We start from the raw sequence: 18422 nt of genomic DNA, 5'->3' as shown, positions 1-18422 counted from the left end.
AGGGGGAGGTGAGCAAGAGACAGATTAGGAAGAAAGGATATTAAGTGAACCAGCTCCTTTCACTCAGCGTCACTACACAAACATACACAGGTTTAATCCAACCAGAAAAGTCAGTTCACAGAGCACTCTGGCTGGTGTCACACTCTGCGTGTGAGAAATATGAACCAGAGGCTCACACAGACGTCCTACTCAGTCATAAATGAACACGCCCCACCAAAGTGCTAGGCTTTGTACAATACTCCAGGAAGCAAGAGGGAGAAGTAGAAGCCCAGAAAGATCGACAGTCTACAGAGAGAGTAAAGCTGACTGGTGGGTATAGCATGGTACTCATGGGACCAAACATGTTGCTGGAGAGAGTAGGGCAGAGGCACTGTAAGATCACAGAGAGCACCACTCATTCACATTATTCATTCTGCTGCATTTCCAGGAGATGGATCCAGACTCAGTGCAAGAAGATGTGGAAGCAAATTTCATCAAGCGCTTAGAGCCAGTAGAGATGGAGGGTGTCCCATTGCTTAGTGACACTGTAAAGAACTGGGCTGAAATAAAACGATTCCAAGCTCGGCCTGATGACCTACTCCTCTGCACCTACCCCAAAGCAGGTAAATGTATGAGAGTGGAGAAATGTGGGGTGTTTGCAGAGCTCTGAGGAGAAGAGCAGTGGAGTTGGGATATTCAGGGCCACTGGATAAAGGCTGGATTCTTCATACAATTACCCACCCTTATCTTCTGCCAGGAACCACTTGGATCCAAGAAATTGTGGACATGATCCAGCAGAGAGGTGATGCCCAGAAATGTGCTCGGGCTCCTCTGTACCAGCGGAGTCCCTACTTGGAAATGTTCCCTCCAAAACCCTTGCCTTCAGGTGAAAATGGGGTACTGGTTAGGGGAATGGAGGGAGGAAAGGGAAGGTTCCTCATTCAGTGTGAATGAAGCCTTGCTGAGTGTGAAGCTAAAAGTCTCTCCTGGTTTTGCAGGCTTGGAAGAGGCAGAAGCAATGCCCTCCCCACGGACAATCAAAACCCATTTCCCAGTCCAGCTCCTGCCACCTTCCTTCTGGAAACAGAATTGCAAGGTCAGGAGAATTGCTGAAGTGGGAGGTTGGTTCATGGTCAAGGCTTGATCTGAAGGTTTTAGAACCTGGAAAATATGACACTACATGGCTGGGGCTACTGTTTATGCTGAATCTGTGCAGACTCTCACGCAAGAGACCACAAGGGCCATCCAGCCCACCCCTGCCATGCAGGAACTCTCAATCGCGTATGCTTTGATTGAGAGTTTCTGCATGGCAAGGGGTTGGACTGGATGGCCCTTATGGTCTTTTCCAACTCTATGATTCTGTGATTCTTTCTGACACCATCACACTTGCTCCTGTCAACAGAGATGGTGGCCTACCTGATTAAGGAAAAAGAGATTCACTTTTGACACAAGTGGTTTGTTTGCTTTAGTTGGCCCTCTGTATCAACAGATGCTTTATCCGTGTATTCAATCACCCATGGCTTGAAAATATTTTACAAATTATAATTTCCAAAAAGCAAACCTTGGTTTTGCCATTTTATATAAGAGACACCAATTTACTGTGCCATTGTATTTAATGGGACTTGAGCATCCACAGACTTTGGTATCCACGTGGGGTCCTGGAACCAAAGCCCTGCAGACACCAAGGGCACACTGTACTTTCAGTGATTGCCCCAGCCAGTGTACCACTGCTACTCTGGGACTCCTCCTGTCCACTACAAAGCTCTATAGTTGAGTCCAAACTTAGAACTACTCAGTTCCCTGTAACATCTTGGGCCCTTTCACACTTCACAGTGATAGCACTATGATTCCACTTTAACTGCCTGGGTGCACCCTGTGGAAACCTAGGGTTTGTAGTTTGGTGAGACACTAGAGTGGAATCATAGTGCTAAAACTGTGTAGTGTTAAAGGGCCCCTTCTCTCACAAATAAGCTTACAACTGTGAGTTGGATTCTTGCTATATAATTGCTCACTTCTTCATGTTGCCATTTCATTTTTTGACCACAGTCAAAATGCCAGTGTGTGTCTGTCTCTCTGTGTGTAACAATAACTTCACAAACAGAAGTGAATTAAAAGGCTGAAGTTTACTTTGTGTCCAGAAAATGTGGTTTCAGATTAGCAATTCTTTATACGTTACTGTTATTCAGATAAGTGCCTGTTTACTTCTTAACCCATCTCAGGACTGTGCACACTAGCCATAAAGGTGGGCCTGGGGGCAAATTCAGGGTGTGTTGTCCACATGACACACACCCTGACTCTGCCCCCAGGGCGGTGTGATGCTATACGCTGCTCCACACAGTGCGTGGTGTCACAGCACTCCTCTGGTGCTGCGTTCACATGATGTAGCACAAAAGAAGTGTGTTAAAGCCATGGTGCTGCTACTATCATGCCCTTTATAGGGCGCAAAAAGGAGCCACTTTTTGTGGCTCCATTTTGCGCCCTGGAAAGGCCAAATTGGGGCCACTGTGTTCGGTTGCCGCAACCCCAGTCTAGCCCAGCTGGACGTGGTTGCAGGCCAACCCTTAGGGGCGGTCTGCACAGCCTCTCAGTCTGTTTTGATTCCACCCTCACCATCTAACCAAAGCAGCACACTGTGCTGACTCTAATCTCCCTAACATCCAGCCCTTACAACAACCCCACTACAACTTTCACACATACCAGCTTTCAGTCCTCCTTTTCAAACCCTCAGTCAATCAACAGTCACGTCCAACGCACTATCATCCCTTTCAACAGACCAATTGCCATAAGCTTACAAACACATTTATGCAACATCATAGGACATAATACATTGACAATAATATTTATATAAGCTGCAGAAAGTCACATTGACTAAAGCCAGCATCCTATTATTTAGTCCCCACTCAACTGATGAATACTGAGTCAATACATAGGTAAATTCCATTGATTCAGTGGTCTACTCTAGTGGGGGACTAACAGAGGATTTAGGCCTGAGTGCCTAATTTCTTCCAGATTTCATCACAGAGCCTATTTGTAATTCCAGGATTATTGTTGTTGTTCTGTACTTTCAAGTCATTTCTGACTTATGGCAATGGTAACTCAAACCTGACACTAGGTTTTCTTGGCAAGATTTGTTCAGAGGGGGTTTGCCTTTGCCCTTCTATGAGGCTGAGAGAGTGTGACTTGTCCAAGGTCACCCAGGCGGTCCATATGGCTCTCCATAGTCATAACCCAATGCTCAAATTGTCCAATACTCTAACATAACATTGGTTCTGTAATTCCAGGATAACTAATATACAATAAGAGACTCTCAGCAAAGTGCCTTTCCCTCATTATTACCACATCTCCTCTCCTAATGGGCATGTTTGATCAGAGTAGGAGCTTTCCTGGTACTTTTGAACCCTGGAAATCCCCTTCTCCCATCCCATGGTACTATAATCCAGACCCATTTAAGTGAAAGTTAGTCCCATTGAACTCAATTGAGGTTTATTAAAAAATGGGCTAACATGAATCAGAAGATGTTTTGTGAGGTATTAAAAGCCTTGGTAGCTTCCTCCAACTTGTCCCCCCACCTCTATGTTTTAAAGTGTAACTCCCATCATCCTGATTTAGTGGGATGTTGATACTGGCTGTGTGGAGTTGTACCCCAGTAAACCAGGAGGACACCAGATTTGGGTCCCCTGGGCTGGGTTCTCTGTTTTTTATTATTATTTTCTTTCCACAGATCATTTATGTAGCCAGGAACATCAAGGACAATGCTGTCTCCTTCTTCCATTTCCATCGCATGAACATGGGGTTGCCAGAGCCAGGACAGTGGGATGATTTTCTGAAGAATTTTATTGCTGGCAAGGGTAAGTGGTGAAGAAGCCAAAGAGAAAATGAGAGAACTTCTTGTACAGATACCTAACTGTGGGAGGGAAAGGCAGCACCTCTGGCTAACTAAGGGTTTGTCTTGTTGTTGTTATGTGCCTCCAAGTTATTTTTTTACTCATAGTGATCCTAAGGTGAGCCTATCATGGTTTTTTATGGCAAGTTTCTTCAGAGGCTGACAGAGTATGACTGACCTAAGGTCACTCAGTGGGTTTTTATGCTCCAACAGAGATTTGAGCTCTTGGCTCCAGAGTCATAGTCCACTGCTCAAACCACTATACCATGTCTACACTATTAAACAAAACCCACTCTTCAAATGGGTGGCGATCTGGACACATGATTTTGGACCTATTCATGGTGGATGTGCAATTTTTAAACCCTACAAGGCTTTAACCCAGAAGGGGGGAAAATCTTGATTTTCTCCAGAATTTCTTGAAAAATTCAGATGAGGGGATGTATGTCTGGTGTATTCACATTTGTGGCAGAGGGAAGAAATGGTGGTGGTTGGTCGCTGAGAATCTGGAAAACTCAGGACTCACTTGGATTTGATGATAAATGTAGACATTCTCATAGTGAAAAGTTTGGGACTAACAAAATCCTGTGATGACAAAGGCAATGATATGAACTTACCAGATTCTTTCTTACAACAATGCATCTGTTCTTTCTTTTGCACAAAAGTTCAAAGCAGAGGTCAGTTGAATCAGGACCTATGAGGATATGCCCTTGCACCCCAAAATAAACACTGAGCTACCTCATGTCATATATCTCTGTGAATGGCAAGCTGTCCTCTTCAAGATGAATAGAAAGTCTCCATGCCTTTGTTCTTGCAAAATGTTCTGTAGTGTGTGATGACACCAGAAATTGATTCCAAATATGGACATGGCATTTGCAATGATTTGGTAAAGGATGGAGTCCTCCAGGCCAAAGTCCTCTGCTGTATGAAACAAAAGACTCGTCCAAACTGGGCAAAAATCTTGGGATGTGGCCAGACTCATCACTGTAGCAACCATGAAAAAGTGGATTAAAAAATAACCTAAAGGGAGGCTTAGCAGGGCATAACAAAAGAAGGCAGGGTTAAGGTAGAGTAGGAATAGAGCACCATGAGGGAAGTAGCCTCAGTCACGCAAATGAGAAGATGTGTATTGATGGCTTGCTTCTTTACAAGCAGTATGTTCTTATTAGCGTGAACAGGACTCATGTAGTCCTTAAATTGAGTGCAGGACATGGTAAGCAATAATGCTGCTCCCCCATAATAGAAAAAAAAAAGCATCCCAAGGAAATGAACTATATAGGTACAAGTTGGAAGTAGTAAACAACATCAGCATTGATTTCAGGCATTCTTTCTACAAACAATTATGGCTTGGGGAAATGGCCGATGTAGATCTGACTCCTACATTTTATTTTCTACCTATTGTATTTCTTTGCAGTCACTTATGGCTCCTGGTTTGATCATGTTTGTGGTTGGTGGGAAGCTAAGAACCATTACCCAATTCTATATCTCTTCTATGAAGATATTAAAGAAGTAAGTGCTGCCTCTCGCTTACACACCCACACTTATAGCAAGGTTGTACTTTCTCTGAAAGGGATCTCAAGACTTGAGAACCAGAAATGCTCCAAGCATCTGACACCATTGTCCCAATAGATCCAACAAACTAAGGTGAACTACTTTAGAGCAGTCAGGATAAATCCTCACAATATAAAATGTATTTCACAGGGGGCTGGGAGGGGTTAATTCTTATAAATCCCTGGGTTACGCTATATTTGTATCCTGAAATTCCTGTACGCAACACCAGCTTCTCAGGTTAGAGGCCATGAAATCATCTCAGGAAGGAGCAAGGAAGAGGTTTTTCAGATATAAAAGCCTTAGCATTTGTAATTCTAAGGTGTCTACCTGAGAAAGTTAAGTGAGAACCATCTTCAGGAGAGATTGTTTTGTTTTGTTTTTTTGACTGCAAGCTCCCTGAATGCCAGAGATAGTGTAACTAATGCATATGCTGGTTAGGGGATACTGGGAGATGTGGTCTAAAAATTAGTAATTTTCCCACTTTCTGAGCAGGAGGATGTGAACCCAACAGGCTGGCCACTATCCGGCTTGCAGGATGCTAAATTGGATTACTCTGGTCCATCAAGATTGTTTATATGTTCTATAAGATAATGAGAAAATGGAAAATCCCTTGCCTACTAGTGTCAAATTCATATAAGTATTAAACAGCAGGAAAATCCTTCTTTAGGGGGAAAAACACATCCTCATACTCACAAACTTCTTCTTCCTTGGATACACACACAGTAGTTTGTGGAAGACTGATGGTTTTGAGTTTTTTCCTCGATTCACTCATTTGCACTCAAAGAAGCTAACGCTCTTTTATATAACATCATCAAAACCCGTGTATCCCAGTCCAATTGACCAACCAGACACGAATGAAATCTACCAGTGATTTTTATGGAGCATGTCTCCAATCCCATATATAGACACCTTGGAGTATGGTCCAGCAGACTCAGTGCTGCTACTTGTAACTGCTTTTACAAGAAGCTCACCTCTTAAAACCAGTTGTACTGTATTTTGACAATTGTGAGAAGACAAACAGGGAAAGAAAGTGTTCTCTTCATGCTAGATTTCAGTAATCTAGTACTGTCCCTCAACAAGTAGAACTGGATGCCCATCGCCTGATTTACCTTGCTTCTTATTTTAAAAAAAACAATGCTGTGTTTCTTCCCAGGACCCAGCTCGGGAAATCCAAAAAGTAGCCCAATTCTTGGGCATAGAACTTCCAGAATCAGTCCTGAAAAAGATCGTGCAGCAGACAACATTTGAGAGCATGAAAGAAAACCCAATGACAAATTACAGTACTGTGCCTTCCTCTATCTTGGACCAAAGTGTGTCACCCTTCTTGAGAAAAGGTGTGTATGTGTGTGAGTGAGTGGGGAGGACAGGATCCAACCACATCTGATCAGCATGTCCCAATTTGGCAAGAACAGTCCAGATTAATCCTCAGTTGTCCCATTTTGTCAGCAGCTTTTAAATTGTCTGTTTCTCTCTTTGTCCTCAGTTTACTTCAGTTGCTGTAAACTGAGTTCAAAGTGCAAAAGTATAGTTGGCCCTCCATTTTTGCAGGGGATCTGCTCTGCCCCCACTCCCCACAAAAATGAAGACTCACCCATATTTAAGCCTCATAAGCTTGAATGGGGTGCATGCCAAGAATGCATGCCATTGGAAATAGCAGAGGTCGCCCCTCCACAGATATTCGAGGGTGCGGATTCCAGATCTGTGAGTTAGGAGGGGCGACTGTACTTTACATTCATTTTACTCCATCAGGCCAAGGAGAGGGGGCTGAACCTTGCCCTTCCTTGCAGACAGAGGCAAAAACAAACTGCTGCAGCCTGTCCTAGGCTGGGTGTTCTTCCTCAATGATAACTTCTGCCATCTTGACCACACTTGGATGTTGCTTGATCACACATGGCCTGGGTTTCGCCCTTGAAATGTTGGAGGGTATCAGGTTCTTGACTTGTGTGAAAATATGCCAAGCACCATAAATCACAACCCAAACCTGGTTTGTGATTCTGTCTTGTGAAAAGAACAACAAACCAGCGCCCCAGTTCAGAATAGGAAGTGACATACAACTAAAAAGCTGTTTAGCATGTCTCAGTGGTGGAATGAAATAAAATAGGGACCAAATGGCTGCCTGCTGATGAGGAATCATTCCATGTGAAATAGCCATTCCCTAGTACAGGCAGAGCCAAAATGTGGTCCCGAGTCACTTGTGTAAAATGTTTTTCAGAATCCTCTGCCAAGCAACCTGGACTCTGTAGTAACTGTGCAGAGAACTCTAGGTCACTCCTTCAGCAAAAGAAAAGGCTTCCCTAAGTAACCAGCTTTAGAAATTTGGATATTTGCTGGGTTGGAACAGCAAGAAAGGAGGATTGGAGACTGTATTGTTGAGAACAATGTTTCTTGTTTTCCCTATTCGCAGGTACTGTAGGGGACTGGAAAGAGCACTTCACAGTGGCTCAAAGCGAATGGACAGATGACATCTGTACCCGGAAACTTAGGGGAACCAGCCTGAGCTTCCGCACACAAATCTAAAGACATGTCTGCCTCTCTTGTCAAGATTTTTTTTCACCATGATGTGCCTAAGCATTTCTTCTCAAGTAAAGAAAAGAAGCCATATATCTATAAACAACATCCATTCAAACATATTGAAGGCAGGGGAATAGCACCATGTGAACTGAGCTTGCCTAGTGACCTTCGAATGGTGACTGACCATTGGCTAGGCTTGGAATGCTGCAGGACCCAACATTACAATATTTTGTTGCAGTTCCCACTTATTCACTGCATTTTCAAATATCAAAACACCTTTTTGTCATCATGATGTTGCAAGAATTCAGTAGTATTGAGAATAGTCCTTACATTATTCCTTAATCATCTTTTTGCCCCCCCCCAAAAAAAATTACTATGATCGTCAAATATATTCTGAGAAATGTGTGTTTCCAATCTGCTTTTAATGACTTATAATGGTAATAAATGACTAACAGTAATTATTTAGTAGTGAGATAGGTTTATAATTCCTTATTAATGTCTCATCTGTGTTTTCTTTATGAATCACAGGTCCAAAACACACTGCACAAATAATCTAATTTGAGACCACTTTGACTGCCCTGGCTTAATGCTAGGAAATCCTGGGAATTGTAGTTTATTTTGGCCCCAGGGTTCTCTGACTGAGAAGGCCAAATGTCTCACAAAACTACAGTTCCCAGAGTTTCCTAGCATTGAACCAGGGCAGTTAAAAGAGATCTCAAACTGGATGATTTCTGCAGTGTGTTTTGGACCATTGTAATATAAGCATTTCTCCAAGAATCTGGCAGCCAACCCTTTTCCAATAACTCATCACACACCATTTTTAATGGCTGGAGCAACTCATCTTCCAATTTCTTTTAACATGTTGATGGTAGTCCATCTGGGCCTGGCACTTTTTCAGATTTAATACTTTTAATCACTTCAGTAAGTTCCATAGTTGTCACAGATCCATTCAGGCCTTGCTTTTGTTCCAAGCACAATTTGCCCAACTGGAGTTTATTTAAATAATCTTCCATATCTACAGATGGGGGATATCATTGACAGGATCCTTTGTAAAATCCTGCACTGGAGGCAAGGCAATAGTGAGATAAAGGCCTCATCTGGACTTTCTCCACCTGAGTGTTGTGGGCAGTAATGATTCGTGAATGTTTATATCTCAGCAATAAACAGTGCTGCAGAGGGTTCTCTACTGTAAATGGAAGAAACTGACCTTTATCATCAAACAAGAACCCAACCTTTGGAATTATACTTTATGCCTGCCTTCCACGGAATGACAATAATGAAATACAGAGCCATCCCATATGGGTTATCCTATCATTGCTCTTTCATGGGTGTTATGATATTCATTTCTGACATTGCTCCAGGCAGCTCAGGGCACAATTCTGGTGAACTTTAGCATGCAAGAAATACCAACCAACAAAACACACCCCTTTCTCTGTTATCAACACACCCATGCTGGAGCATGTACAAAAGTTCAGGGAGCAAGTGCAAGTGAGAGTATGCACACAGCAGAAACATCCTTCAGAAAGAAGGGACAGTAGCGATCCTGAGTGGGAGCAGAGGTCTGGTAAGTGGATTACGCTGCCTCAGGGTGTAGTGGAGTCTCCTTTTGAGTTTTTAAAGCACAGGTTGGATGGCCATCTGTCAGCAGTGGTTCGATTCTGTGTTCCTGCATGCCAGGGAGTTGGACTGGATGGCCTTTGTGGTCTCTTCTATAATAAGCGGACATATCCTTCCACTCTAGAACCAGCTGGTGTCACTCAAGGAAATGGGGCAGGAACAGTTGCAGCTTTGAAACAGGGGTGAGGATCCTACTTGTACACATAGCTCCAAACTATAGTTTCACATCCTCCTACCATCCAGCACATGTCAGATCTAAGGTGGGTTCCTGGTGTTCCTGTTGTTTACTGGTGGAGGAGGAAGGGAGAAGGCAGTTCAAACTATAGAAAAGCAGCTGGTCCCAGCTTAGTTGTAGGAAGAAATGAGAATGGGCTCCTGCCTTTTCCTTCCCCCCAGGAACTCAGAGTAGCCACATCTTCATAGTCTCAATCATTATCCTCCTCCTTACACTTCACTGTAGTAAGGAACTACAGTAGCCTCTGCTGGGCTTGCTGCCAGATGTGGGAACTGGAAAGCTTATTGAAGGGCAAGAGATTACTCCTCTCTGCTGCCTCCAAAAAGGGACATATACATGTGCATTCACCTGCAACTCATTAACAAGATGCTGACTATTGAGTCAAATGAGTAATAGGATCATCCTAGTATTTTCCTATTTCCTTTTCCTGATGACTATGATGATATTTATTTCATACCTGCCTCTCCCCATGGATCAAGATGGGGAACAACAACAGACCAACAAATACATGTCAGTAACAAGCACAGCTTCAGTTAAAACATATATCAATTTAAAAAACTAACAAGACACATATGTATTAAAACAATCTACATTTAAAAGTCACTGTTTAAAATGTACAGTTTTAAAAATGGACCTGCTGGATTAGTCTTCAGTGTTATTTAACCTGTGGGCCAGATAACTGATCTCCAATCAAAGATGGAAAGTTTGGACCCCAGCTCCGTCAAGCCTGTGAAGTTAGTGAATATTGAGGGAATCCCTTTATTTGAAGACACTGTGGAACAATGGCAAACAATATGGAACTTCAAAGCGAAGCCCAACGATCTTCTTATTTGCACTTACCCCAAAGCAGGTAAATATGGTCAGAGGAGGTGAGGAGGTAGGATTATGGGGAGATACAAAGAGGGGAGGGGATGTGAAGCTGCATAAAATGGGGGCCACTAGATGAATTAAGGGATCTCCATGCCTCTTCTCACACCTCCCCTTCCCCAGGAACAACATGGATGCAGGAAATTGTGGATATGATCCAGCATGGAGGAGACCCAGAGAAATGTGCTCGGGCCCCCATCTATGAACGAATACCCTTCATAGAGATATGTGGTCCAAAACCTTTCCCCACAGGTGAGCAAAAGGAAGCACTCTTTCAGATTTATCATGTATGAGTGTGAAAGTTTTCTCAGCAGGATCCTTTGAAAGTTTCTGTCTGGTGTCACAGGTGTTGAAGAAGCAGAAGCAATGTCCTCTCCACGCACGCTCAAAACCCATCTCCCGGTTCACCTCCTGCCACCTTCCTTCTGGGAACAGAAATGCAAGGTAAGAAAAATTACGGTGAAGTGGGTGGTGGGGAATGCTAGGAGCTGCAGTAAAAGAGCTATGTCTTTCAAATAATCAGAAATAACAGTTTCACTTATGAACATTAATTGTTTCATTCAGATCTACATAGTCCTCTTTTTCAGCACTGAACTGTTATTCTTCAGTTTGTAAGGTAGTATTCCTGGGCATTACTTCTTTAATGTTTGACCCTAAAGGCAGAAATAACATAGAAAGGTTTGAGACAGGTTTCTACACCACACAAAAAAAGAGCAGTTTAACATGTACAGTATTTGCAAACTTTTCATTCAAAATGAAGAATATGCACATGTGAAATGAAACAACCAGATCAGGTAAGCTTTGCATAAGTAAACCAAAACATTTTGAATTTTCTTCATACTACTAAAAGACTTCTTTTAAAATGCATCCAAGAATCACTTTTTCTTTCAACAGTTTCCACTCTGCTTATGATTTCCATTTTAGTGACCCAAGTCCTACATTTTTAAATATGCTTTTAAACATGCTAGTGGTAGCTGGCTTATCTGCTCTCCTTTTCTCTCTGTTTTGCTATTAATGCATGTTAAGTTAGGGAATCTGGAGGCAGCTGCTATTTACCTTACCTGTTGTAGGAAGGCACATATGGCTACAGTAAGATCAGCTAAAATCCCACTCATACTCACCTCTTTTTCACACTGTTGACTTCAGACAGTTCACTGCAATCTGAAAGTATGTGTTTCTCCAGTCCTCCTTCACCAGCCCCCCAATGCTGATGCTAAAAAAACCTTCCAGCTAAAGAGAAGAGGAGGAGAAAAAGACAGAAGAGGGCTAGACAGACATAAAAACCCTTCAGAAAAAGAAACTTCATTGTCACGGGCTCCGGTAACTGAGATATACCTATATCAGATTCTGTACATCATAGTTACATCTGAATATAGCTAAATTAGAATTAAGCAATGGAGAGAAAGTGAGAAAGAAACATCTTGAATGGTAAAATAGTGTGGAATGGAAGGCATGGAGCTAGTCTCTTTCTGGATGCTATATTTTTGCAGATCATTTATGTGGCCAGGAATGCCAAAGACAGTGTAGTCTCCTATTTCCACTTCCACCGCATGGAGAAGACATTGCAAGAACCTGAAAGCTGGGATGAGTTTCTGGAGACATTCATTTCTGGGACAGGTGAGTGAAAGAATTGGGGAAATAGGAGAAAAGAGACCCTGACATCATACTTAGTAGATCACTTAGGTCAAGACAGTGTGCTAGGTTTCTTTGCCTCAGTCTTCCAGTCTTTGAGGAGGGAAATGCTGGGTAAGGATAGATCCAGGGCCCATGCTGACCTATGAGGGATTCTGGGATTTGAAGTTGCCATCCATAAAAGTAACCTATCCAGGCTCAAGCTAGGAATTAGCATAATGCCATGAAAAGGAAGACAAATACATGACCCAATAAAATCATAATGTTTTCTCTTACAACTCTGGAAGACTACATGGTGCACATTAAGGAAGGTAGGGGGTGAACCAGAAACCTACCGTTGCTCTCTTCTTCTTGTGCCTCTCTCTGTAGTTGTTTATGGTTCTTGGTTTGATCATGTTCAAGACTGGTGGAAGGCTAAGGACCGCCACCCAATTCTGTACCTCTTCTATGAAGATATAAAAGAGGTAAGTGATGCGTAAATGTTTATTCACATATACTTTGGGACAGTCATTCCAACCAGCAGCAGTGGCTCCTACTGTTCCTAGCATAAGTACTATATACATTGTTGTTGTTGTTGTTGTTAGCTGTCCTCGAATCGATTCCGACTCATAGTGACCCCGTGGATGAGACATCTCCAAGAATCCCTATCCTCCACTGCCCTGCCCAGTTCCTGCATATCTTTCCTAGCATTATTGTTTTTTCTAATGATCCGAGCCTTCTCATTATGTGGCCAAAGTACAATAGTCTCAACTTGATCATCTCTGCTTCCAGGGAGAGCCCTGGTCTGATCTTTTCAAGAACCCATTTGTTTGTCTTCTTGGCTGTCCATGGCAATCTAAGTACTCTTCTCCAGCACCACATTTTAAATGAGTTGATTTTCTTTCTGTCTGCCTCCTTCACTATCCAGCTCTCATATCCATACATGGTAATGGGGAACACAATGGCCTGAACGATTCTGACTCTAGTGCTCAGTTAGCTCTTCATTATCTTTTCCAGTTCTTTCATAGCTGCCCTTCTCATTCCTCTAGTCTTATTTCTTTACTGCAGTCTCCATTCTGGTTAATGTTTGATCCTAGATATGGGAATTCTTTAACTGTTTCAATTTCCTCATTGTCTAGACTGAATCTGTGTATTTCTTCTGTGGTCATTATTTTTGTTTTCTTTATGTTCACCATCAGACCTGCCTTTCATCTTATTAACTGTCCCAGTGCCTGAAAGTCTTCTGCTAATACAGTGCGCTTATGTCATACATGGGTGCACCATATCAGGCTTTCAGCTTATGTTGAAAGCTGTGTACGCCACACCCATTGTTTTCAGTGGGGCTCCACCATACACAGTATTTCCCTTACATGGGGGGTAGGAGTCTGGAACGGATCCCCACATAAGGGAAGGGCACAATATAATCTGGTGCCAACTGCATATCTTAGGTTGTTAATGTTGCTTCCTCCTATCTTCCCTCCTCCTTTTTCTGCTTCTAATTCTGCTTTTCTTATGATGTTTTCAGCATATAAATTATACAAGTAAGATGATAATATATACTCAACTGTATATACTATTGACCTCATGTATAGGTCAAGGGCAGGTTTTGATACCAGAATTATGGATTTTGCCATGACCCATGGATAGGTCGAGGGTAAAACTTGTGTGTGTATGTGTGCGTGCGGCAAGAGGGACTCTAATTGAGACTTTTTGCTTCAGCTTTTCAACTTTGGTTTCATGCTTGACTCCCCAGACAGCAGCAGACAGCGCAGACAAAAGAGGGACTCTGTTTGTTTAATAGCAATCACCCAGGACTTTTTTGCTTGGCTCATGGTGAAATCTGAAAGAGCTGCTATCACATTACCATACTGACTCGTAAATCAGTCGACCTGGGATGTTGGGTCAATTTTCGGGCATAATCTTAGACTTATAGACAAGTATATATGGTATCTCTAATTATTATGGTGCTCTGTCTTGACTATTAGGTGTCCTTCTTTCTGGCTTTAGTCACAAGGAACTTTGTGGCTGGTCGTTCTTCACATTTTTTTCCTGCTAATGGAAGAATGCCCCCTAATGTTAAGACAAAGATTACAAAACCTTGACCTAATTCCAGAGAGAGATGTTCAACTGTTTGGGCCTCCCATGGAGAGAAGAGTTTTTAAAAATCTTTTAATAACTATAGCACTGTTGTATCATTTCTAGTAGATGCTATGGTGGTTTCTCTGTGTCTTTTGTTGTGTAAGATCAACCACAAACACCCTGCCTGTTTGAAATGAGGTATTGGAGGAGATTGATGACTACTCAGGAAAAACACAACAATGCCACCATAGTGATGATGATGATGATGATGATGATGATGATGATGATGTAAAAAGACATTGAAGAGAAAGAAGGGTACATGAAGGTTGCAAGACATCTGGAAATCTATCTGGAGACAAAATGGGGTAGAGTGCTAAGGACGCACCCACATCATATGTCACATATGTCCCAAGCATGATGCTCAGAAATGAACCAAAATGTGTCACCTTTTTATTCTGATTGGGAAGGAACAAGTCAGGAAAGTGCTTGAACAAGAAAGTAGCAAGAGGTGACATTAAATGGGGAAGCACCATGTGGGACAAACTGCCTGTCTAGATTAGCCATCAGTTTCAAGCTGCCAGAATGAGGATCCTGCTGATCTCTAGCTTGGCATGGTCTTTCTCTCTTTCTCCCTAGAACCCTGTGCAGGAAATCCAGAAGGTAGCCCATTTCCTTGGTGTAGAGCTTCCAGAATCAGTTCTGAACCAGATTGTGGAGCACACAAAGTTTGAGAGCATGAAAGGAAACCCAACAGCTAATTACACAACCCTGCCTAATTGGCTAATGGACCACACTGTATCACCTTTCATGAGAAAAGGTAGGGTTTAAAGCTGCATTCTACACTATCCATACCTGATAGGCTGTTGAGAGAAGTGGTGAGAGCACTGGAGTTACAGCCATGTTAGAAAAATTGATTCCTAGTCTTACAGTGGCAAAGGAGTTTATCACATGAGGGATGGGGCATCATTGTCCCATCCCTGTCCCATCCTTTCCACCCAATTATGGGAAGGACTTTCACACATGACCCATCATTGACTCAGCACCAATGATAGTGATCATGCAAATCACTTTCACATGAAAGAGGACTGAAAAGTGTTTTCAGCCGTGAGCAGAAAACACTTTCTCCAGTCATTTGCAGTCTTTTGTCTTCATGGAAGAATCCATTAATATCATGATGACTGAACGCAGTTTCAACTGATGTCTGAAAGCACTTTTCAGCCCGCTTTCATGTGAAAGTGTTTCACATGATCACTTTCACTAAGGGTACAGCCTGGTCACAGACAGGATAAGGACAGGGAGCAATCCCATCCCTATCTTGTCCCCGTGTGATAAACTCCATAGTCATTTACTCTAAGATCATATATACTAGCAGCAGTTGTTTAGGAAAGAAAGAATGTTCTTAGTATGTGTTTGGAGGTGTAGTTGGCCTTCCACATTTGCAGCACTGACTTTTGTAATTTTGATTATTGACTTTAAATTATTGAGGTTTCTTCCCCCCGTATTCTTTTTCCTGCCTGCAGGTATAGTGGGAGACTGGAAGGAGCATTTCACAGTGGCTCAGAGTGAACGCCTGGATGACATTTGTGCTCTGTTATTGAGGGACAGTGGCCTGACCTTCCGCACACAGTTATGAACCTTTGGGCCTCCCACCTTTGTGACTATTGTTGTTGTCATGTAAAATGTCCCTAAGTGCTCAATCAATGGCTGCTTCATTACTGAGAAAACCCAGTGTATTTCGGCCTACTTACAATTTTATTACCTATTTCCAGGGCAATTTGAAATCTGACTGGGGAAGTTTCTGAAGCTGAGAATCTCATTCCATTTGCTCATTCCATTTTTGACCATCAAATGGAAAGAAACCAAACCAAAAACTTTATTACAGTCAACAGACCATTAGGCAACACATTAAATACATATTAAAAGAATACAGTAAAAGACATTTGTATTTAAAATACTTGCTATCATACAGTTTATAATATAAAATACCATTTATTAAATAAATTAGTTGATATAGGGAACACAACAATGAAAACAAGTTTAAATATTTAATTGGCCATTTCTTAAAAGAATAATAATAATAATAATAATAATAATAATAATAAATTTTATTCGTATACCACTTTTCCATAGATCAAAGCAATTTACAGACCATATAAAAACCATTAAAAACATCTCATAAAAACAAATAAAATCCACTATTATCATAGAATCATAGAAATTCAACACAGAGAAATGTAAGGTATTGCACTTAGGGCGGAAAAATAAAATGCACAGATATAGGATGGGTGACACCTGGCTGAATGAAACTACGTGTGAAAGGGATCTAGGAGTCCAAGTAGACCACAAGTTGAACATGAGTCAACAGTGTGATGCGGCAGCTAAAAAGGCCAATGCTATTTTAGGCTGCATCAATAGAAGTATAGTGTCTAGATCAAGAGAAGTAATAGTGCCACTGTATTCTGCTTTGGTCAGGCCCCACCTAGAATATTGTGTCCAGTTCTGGGCGCCACAATTCAAAAAGGACATTGAGAAACTGGAGCCATGTGTCCAAAGGAGGGCGACAAAAATGGTGAAGGGTCTGGAAACCATGCCCTATGAGGAACGACTTAGGGAGCTGGGGATGTTTAGCCTGGAGAAAAGAAGGTTAAGAGGTGATATGATAGCCCTGTTTAAATATTTGAAAGGATGTCATATTGAGGAGGGAGCAAGCTTGTTTTCTGCTGCTCCAGAGAACAGGACCCGGAACAATGGATGCAAGCTACAGGAAAAGAGATTCCACCTGAACATTAGGAGGAACTTCCTGACAGTAAGGGCTGTTCGGCAGTGGAATGCACTTCCTCGGAAGGTGATAGAGTCTCCTTCCTTGGAGGTCTTTAAACAGAGGCTGGATGGCCATCTGTCAGGGATGCTTTGATTTGGATTTCCTGCATGGCAGGGGGTTGGACTGGATGGCCCTAGTGGTCTCTTCCAACTTTACGATTCTATGATTCTATGTTGTCAAAGCATGTGACCATTTACCAGCAGATACCCAAGATTAATAACAGCCACATGAGGTAGACTGCCACCACTCCTGCCTATTCCCAAACCAGCCAGACTCAGGGAAAACCCAGACTTTAAAAGATGTCTTTGAGTTTTCTTGACAAGTGACAAAACCTCTGGGGTTCCCCAAAATTTATAAAGCCCAATGTAAAAGAGATTTCATTAGCAATAACTGAGCAGAAAAGGGCTGGATTCAGAGTTAGGCCAACCTTAATAATCTAGACACATAATCCAAATGATATGGAAGCAGATTATTTCAATAGTGAAATAGTATAAGTAACTTTAAGAATAAAACAAATATGGAGTAAAACAAAGAACAGAGATCAGAGAACAGTGCACCAGTTACAAAATTATATAGCAGACCCAAAACAAAGAAACTACCTGCCTAGATCTAAATAAATACCAAAAGTGTAGCTCTGGTCTCATAGGAAAGCAAGACTGAAGGGTATAGCCTCTGCATAGAGAAAAATGGAGGCTGTTCATAAATTTGCTACATTAGGCAAAGAAATGACACTCTATTTTATAGGAAAAACTGGCCATAGCTGAGGTGAGCACAGTTGGTCACCTAGGAGTCACATAAGCCAAAATATTTTGCCATTATCTAAAAGGTACTTAAAAGGTACTTTCCCATCTGTGATGAAATTGTTCTCTCATGAATAAGTGAGGAATTATAACATCCTTATGCCAGTTGAATAAATAAGAGATGATGGATGTGTCTTAAGCACCATGTTATCCCAGTACAAAATGAAAACTAACAGGTAGACATCAAGAGGCAAAAAAGGAAGATGTGAGATATATATATATATATATATATATATATATATATATATATATTTTACTACAGAGATCTAGGAGCAGATAATGAGCTATGATCTGTCTACCCCAATTGAAGAACATGCACTCAGGTCATAATCTTGAACCTACTTCCTTGTGGATTAAGATCTGCTAGTGACTGCGGGACTATCTTCTGACTATACATGCTTCGGAATGCTCTGTACATTGTAATAGATTTGATTGCAGGGTGCTTCCACATCAAATTGCTCCTACTTCTTC

The 18422-nt window shown here is 41.9% G+C and overlaps 2 protein-coding genes across 2 annotated transcripts; both read left to right on the top strand.

Moving 5' to 3' along the window:
• Positions 1-238: 238 nt before the first annotated feature.
• Positions 239-8273, top strand: LOC149303573 (sulfotransferase 1C2-like). Its single transcript, XM_089481123.1, has 8 exons — positions 239-309; positions 428-602; positions 737-865; positions 978-1075; positions 3701-3827; positions 5274-5368; positions 6564-6744; positions 7815-8273. Exons 2-8 carry the CDS (start codon positions 431-433, stop codon positions 7925-7927), a joined length of 915 nt encoding a protein of 304 aa, XP_089337249.1. The 5' UTR covers positions 239-309; positions 428-430; the 3' UTR covers positions 7928-8273.
• A 1160-nt stretch (positions 8274-9433) lies between these two features.
• LOC149303572 (sulfotransferase 1C2-like) lies at positions 9434-16145 on the top strand. Its single transcript, XM_089481177.1, has 8 exons — positions 9434-9485; positions 10449-10623; positions 10764-10892; positions 10987-11084; positions 12131-12257; positions 12642-12736; positions 14967-15147; positions 15851-16145. Exons 2-8 carry the CDS (start codon positions 10470-10472, stop codon positions 15961-15963), a joined length of 897 nt encoding a protein of 298 aa, XP_089337303.1. The 5' UTR covers positions 9434-9485; positions 10449-10469; the 3' UTR covers positions 15964-16145.
• Positions 16146-18422: the final 2277 nt, after the last annotated feature.

Source organism: Sceloporus occidentalis, unplaced genomic scaffold (genome assembly GCF_023333645.1).
Source record: "Sceloporus occidentalis isolate IW3139 unplaced genomic scaffold, rSceOcc1.0.p SCAF_14, whole genome shotgun sequence".
NCBI classification, from domain to species: Eukaryota; Metazoa; Chordata; class Lepidosauria; order Squamata; family Phrynosomatidae; genus Sceloporus; species Sceloporus occidentalis.
This window is presented reverse-complemented; position numbering and strand designations above follow the sequence as displayed.